Consider the following 6,675-nt stretch of genomic DNA (forward strand, 5'->3'; position numbering starts at 1 on the left):
AGATCTGAGATTTTTCAAAATGGACTTTGCTAAACTGGTGGCTGATAAGGAGGATGCTCTCACGCAGTTGGGCAATGCAAGATTGTCACTTAGCGATCTCAAAGAGGAGCTGGAGAAGAATAAGATGGCAGACCATGGTTGTGCCAATCTACATCAGGTCATGAGGGTAAAGGCTGAGAAAGACCGGGACCGGGTGGTGCTAGAGAGAGACCAAGTGATGAGAGAGAGGGACCAGCTGAAGCAAGAGAAGAAAAAACTTGAGTATATTATTGCAGATTTTCTCAAACAGAAACATGGGTACGTTGATAAGATCAAGAAGCTAAAGGAGATTTGTGATGAATTTTAAGTACGTTTTGTGGTTTATTGTTGAACAGAATGATGAAGTCCTATCTGCATTGTGGCCAGTTCATTTGTGTAAGGTCTAAGTATATTATATTAACCAATAAATTATATCACTTTCGAAATAGTTTGCCCTTGTTTGACCTGCATCCTAATGCGGGTTCTTGGCTAAGCACTGAAATTATTTTGCTTCCACCGGAGCTCTAAATCGTACTGATCAAGGGGGCGAAATAGTAGTTGATCATGTGATTGATGGTGCTACTGATCCTGATCTTCATGATGCAGAAAAGGAAAAGGCTAACAAAAATGCAGCAAAAAAACTGTGCAACGAGATTTGAAGCAACACATAACGCCAAGGGAGTCTGGCGCAAGACACGAGGAAGATCCACCTGCGGACGCCGATCCCGAGAGATCCAGCGGCAATCATGCGCACGGGATCCTAGGCGGATCTGCCTACTCCACCAATCGCAGGATCCACGGGTGGCCAATCTGCGTCCGACACATGGGCTGTCTCCACCGAGCGGTCGGGCGGGACCGGACCTGGCGCGTCCCCCCGCGCGAACTAGCGCTCGTCGACTGGGTCGCCCGCGCTGGGACCGGATATGTCGTTGTCTCGGGCGCGGGATCCCACACCGGATGGCACGACAGCCGAGGTTGATTCTCAGGCAAACAAAAAGGAATTTATCAATTTTTTTTCTTATTGTTGAATAATGCCAAATCAAATCAAAAAAATATGCAAAAGTAAAAAAGAAATGAATTACTCTTCCATGACAGAAAACAATGAACACAGCAGCAAAAAACATTAAGGTAGAACAAATGAAGGGAAGCAAAAATTTATTGGTACGAAACGTATAGTCTGACTGCATTACACATACACAAGTACGTGTGAGCGACCAAAAATCCACACAAAATCCATGGTATCGTGCTTATTACATGAATTATAGAAAATCAAAGTTGTCCATGCCGGGAAACGTGCTTCCGGACTTAAAACAAACGACTAAAACTAGAATCTTGAATCATGTATGATGTCTTCACGCCTTGCTTTTCTTTGCGATGTCGCGGATTTTGTTCTTCACACATTCAAGCGTGTTGGTAGGCGAGAGAACCAACTCGGCGACCAGATGCCTTCTCCTTGCATTACTGGTGCCCTGCAATTTTTAGAACAAGGTTTAATGAATAGAAGTTGGTATTATACGACAATTGTACAAGTGTACGAACAGAGAGGACAAATTACCTGGGTAAAATCGGCGGTCCATCGATCCCCGTCCCAACGCTCCATAACTTGAATCACAAAAAGGCCACAAGAGTTCCTAATATATATGCAAACATTAGTCACCGTGCACACGAACATGTCTTTCGTAAGTAGAAAATGATGAATCATAACTCACCCGTCCTCTTGTAATGGCATGTCGATCTGAGGTATGATAGGCCACTTAGTGACGTCTGGATATTTGCCAGGTGTAATACGGTTTGCCTCTTCCATATCAATTGCTATTGCTAGTCGCTATTTGAAAGAAAGTAGTAGTGAGAAACCATATGACATTTCATATGAAGAATGCTCAATGTTGGGGAGAGTACCAGTGCTTTCACAGTGTCGAGAGAGAACTCGATAGGATAGAGTGAATCAAAAACTCAGAATTCTTTCTTGAGGTTGTGCATCACCACGGTGATCCAGTGTGTATTGCCGACGTTCAACGGGATAAACGACTAAAATGTGGAACACATTTGTAATCAGATGCAATTATGCCTGTTGAAATGAGTGTTAATGAACTAGTAAGAACATATCGTACCTTATCACGGACGGTATACTCGTCCAGAACCCTACGTACTGCTCCAGCTCTGCTCAGCGCACTATCCATGTTGTATTTCGATGGTTTAGAGTTGTCTCGTGCCTTAGCACGATCAACAAGGTATTTGGACCTCCAGGCTGGACAGAGGTGCCGATCATGACCAACGCGCAGAGCCAAATGTGTCTGATAAGCATCGATAATCTGCGTAAAATAATAGAACATTTTATTTTCATAGGTGACACCTAGATTATGCACTTAAATAGCAGGACATGGTAATATATCTTACGTCATCCGCCAGCCATGTATGCTCAAGTACCGGTCGTATACTCTCCACAGTCACAGAGGTGCCACGTTCATTGTAGTAAACTCTTTTTTTCATATTCTTCTCAGACCGAGCAGCTTCCTCCACAAACGCAACAGCAGCATCGATGAGTTCCGGTGTCAAATCGTCCTTAACAGAGCCTTCCATGTCATTGTCACTAAACAGAGTTGCATGATAAATTACGAACGTCACGAACGGTGAGTACATGAAATGGTAGTAAATTAAGCACTAAGATAGCTACTAACGGTACCTCTAGTTGCGGTAGTGTTGCCGGATGGCTTAGTACCGCGAGCGCTTCGCTTGCCGGGCTTGTCAAGTTTAAAGGGGGATTCAAATTTGTTGGGAACAGTCCGTCGGCGCTTCCCGGATATAACATCGTCTTCTTTTGCGGTTGCTGCAGACTTTTTCCCCTTGCTCTTACCCACCATCCTGTCGATAGAACTTGCAGAAATGTCAATGTCGGACGATTCTCCTCGAGGAGAATTACCTACAATCCAAGGTTTCTCCGGTTATGCGCCGCACTCATCAGTAGGCTTCGTTGTCTTGTCAACATTTAACTTGGCAGGTGTTTTCTAGTTAACAAAAAAATAATGTGATAGGTTCAGTTAACGAAAATGAAGATGCATAATTGAGATAAATGAAGACAAATAAATGAAAACATACTTCCTCATCATCGTTGTTCTGGTTTACAACAGGCTCGTCAAGCTGTGTCAAATCAATCACCGGCTCTAGACCGTCAGAGTCATCCTTGTACACGAATTCTTTTTTTTCTGGCGGACCATTCTCAAAGGAATCCACTTCTAGGTCGGCATCGTTGTTGCCGGAAGCCGCAGCAGCCGCTGGCTTGTACATCACACCATTTTGGTTCAACTTCTCTAACAATCTCTGCATTACATAAAAAATATTAATTAATGTCGGCACGGTTTTGCAACTTCAAAAATGTTGTAAACATAGAATTAAGGGTGTGTCACCTCGGCTACTTGTTCTGGTATTTCCTTCATTTGGCTGCGTATGTAATCCATACACCGCTTCATGATGAGGTTCATCATCTCGTCCGCGTTTGAGGCTAACTTGGACTTCTTTGCCGCACCAACGGCGGGCTTCATTTTTGGCTTTTCTGGTTCGGGTACTTTGCGCTCCTGCGCCCTATACTCCTTGGTTATGTTGTCTTCAATCTGCATGTGAAATACAAGTATATGTGATCAATAAAAATATTAATACAACTAATTATGTTATATAAAAGATTTAAGAAGTACCCAACGTAATGAATTACCTTGATGTTACCACGGCCGTCAAACTTGTCTCTCCTTGAGGCTGCAGCTTCAGTCCAATTCCTCATTAGAGGTTCCATGGACAAGCTAGGATTGAATGCGCATTCACCTTCCAGAGGCTGAACCTTCTCCCAGTACAGGTACTGCATGAATATGAAAAATTACAATTAGTACTATACAGCAGGTAAATTAGCAATCATATTTTTTTGCAATGCTACAAGTCTGAAAGGTGTACCTGCAGGAGAGCTAAGTTCCCTCTCGGCCATTGGCGGAGGTGTTTGCCTTTCCTCACATTGCGAAGGCAGTCCAGCAGAACCCGGAGGGTGAATACATTCCAATTAATCTTGGATATACGCTTCACATCGTCCACCAATGCGTAATATTGCTTTGGTACAGTCTTGCTCGACATGGGAGCAAGAACTGTTCCAAGCAACACGAGGACAACTCTCCGAAGGAAATCGTCGTCGGCAGATTTATTTTTTGTGATGTCCACAATCAAATCATCGATGACTATGTTACCTGTGGTCTTGCTCAGGAATTGAGGCGGCACTCGATCTTTAACATCCTCACCTTCCTCACCGAGAATACCTTCTGCCGACAGTCCGTGGTTCTCCAAGGCCAAGATGCACTCAACATCCACGGCACCGAGAGACACTTCGCCAACCAATTCTTGTACAATGAATCTGCCCTTGCTGGGATCAAATATCTCAACCATGTACCGGATCAACAGTGTACGCATCTTCAGCGAAAGTATCTGAAGCATGCTACAGAGTGGTGTTTCGGCAAGTGCGGCCCGTTGACCGGAAGATAGACCGGCAATAAGTTTGCACCATTTTTCTACGGCGCAAACAATTTCTCCGTTGAGTTCATCCATCCTGTTAAAAAAATATACTTGGTTATAGTACCATAAATTATGTGATCAACTTTTTTCCTAACATATTGTTGCATAAAACATAATAATGGAATACACTATCCCACAGTAGATAGAAAACTATACAACATAATTTATTCATATTGAAACATTCAGCAGAGACACGTGCAGCACATAAAATGATAGTTTAACAAGTACTTATTTAACCAATTAGTTTCATAATAAAAAGCAACATAATTTATCTAATCATTTATTTTCATATGATACTGTACAAATAGATATAAGAATCGGTGATAGTGCCTAATTAACAGTAAATTGAAAAGAAAAAAACGAAATTATGCATACTGGAACATGCATCAAACAAACGTGCAACACATACAATATTAGTCGGCGTCTCATAGTTGCAACATGCATGTCTTAGGGCATTGCTATAACTTAAAGTGACTATGCTATAACTAACACTGATAAAAAATTGTTGTTTATTCATCAATCCAACCTACAAGTGAAAGACAACAAACAACATGCAGAAACTAATTTGCAATCGTAGGGCTATCTAATCAAATACACGCACAAACAAATCTAGTGTCATAGGCCTATCTAATCTAATACACGAACAAACAAAAAACATCTACTCCAACAGATGTAATGCGAAGATTATGCGCTAATTAATCTTAGTCCTATCGAATCTGACACACGCACAAGGAAAAGCATCATGGATGCGGTACGGTTGCCAACATACTGGATTGCTCGATGAAGATGGAAGTTGTCGGCGTTGTAACGTGGACGCAGTTCGTCCACGACGGCCAGCACGCGCTGACGACCTGGATGTTCTCGACGATCTTGCTGGGGTTGGGCCGATGCTAAGGACGCAGCTGTCGTCGACTCGGCGGTAGGAGCCGTCGTAGACGACATGAAAGACGATGCCAAGACTAAATAGGAGGAGGAGGATCTCCTAGGTCGTCGTAACCACCAGGGATAGAACGCCCGTGATCTTTGCCTTCCTTTGTTGAGGAGAGGCAGTACGTGCTCCTAAATTAAAGGGATAGGCTTCCCACGCTTGAGTTTTTTTTGTAGATTCCAATCCAGGAATTGTGTAACAAATCGCAGCTCGTCCTCTCTTTGAGCGATGAGGGGCTCGTTTCATGTACTTTTTTCTTTTCTTTTTCATATTAGAAAATTTTGATATCAAATAATTATTTCAACTCAACCAAATGGCCCCAAAAATTTATCACACAATGGGATGACCATGCACATCATCCATGCCAATTCTCATCGATTTATGACACTCGATGCATTTACTAGGATTTTGCCGGCGAAAAGAACCCGAAACGTTGCCCGAACGTGACGCAACGTTCATTCGGTGTCAGGAATGGCTCACATGTTGCATGGGGGCCTACATTGGGCATCCTCACATGGTGCCAAAGTTTGGTGTCATTTCATGCAGACCAGCACATAGCACATGTGCAATCACCATCATTCGGGTCTGCCGTAGGGGAGCCCGAAGGACGTTGTTTCTCTGGACTCATCCAAATGGCCCCAAATTTTTTTCACGCAATGGGATGACCATGGACATAATGCATGCCAATTCTCATCGATTTCCGACACTCGATGCATTTACTAGGATTTTGCCGGCGAAAAGAACCCGAAACGCTGCCCGGACGTGACGCAATGTTCGTTCGGTGTCAGGAATGGCTCAGATGTTGCATGGGGGCCTACATTGAGCTTCCTCACATGGTGCAAAAGTTTGGTGTCATTTCATGCAGGCCAGCACATAGCACATGTGCAATCACCATCATTCGGGTCTACCGTAGGGGGAGCCCGAAGGACGTTGTTTTTCTGGACTCAACCAAATGGCCCCAAATTTTTTTCACGCAATGGGATGACCATGGACATCATGCATGCCAATTCTCATCGATTTCCGACACTCGATGCATTTACTAGGATTTTGCCGGCGAAAAGAACCCGAAACGTTGCCCGAACGTGACGCAACGTTCATTCGGTGTCAGGAATGGCTCACATGTTGCATGGGGGCCTACATTGGGCATCCTCACATGGTGCCAAAGTTTGGTGTCATTTCATGCT

General features: G+C 43.6%; 1 protein-coding gene across 1 annotated transcript; it reads right to left on the bottom strand.

Moving 5' to 3' along the window:
• Nucleotides 1-1,370: 1,370 nt before the first annotated feature.
• LOC120966869 (uncharacterized) lies at nt 1,371-2,598 on the bottom strand. The gene is made up of 5 exons (XM_040393446.1): nt 2,446-2,598; nt 2,130-2,330; nt 1,728-1,843; nt 1,574-1,649; nt 1,371-1,487 (listed from the first exon to the last, which is right to left on the bottom strand). The coding sequence occupies exons 1-5, from the start codon at nt 2,596-2,598 to the stop codon at nt 1,371-1,373; spliced, it is 663 nt and encodes a 220-aa protein (XP_040249380.1).
• Nucleotides 2,599-6,675: the final 4,077 nt, after the last annotated feature.

This window comes from Aegilops tauschii, chromosome 6 (genome assembly GCF_002575655.3).
Source record: "Aegilops tauschii subsp. strangulata cultivar AL8/78 chromosome 6, Aet v6.0, whole genome shotgun sequence".
Taxonomy (NCBI): Eukaryota; Viridiplantae; Streptophyta; class Magnoliopsida; order Poales; family Poaceae; genus Aegilops; species Aegilops tauschii.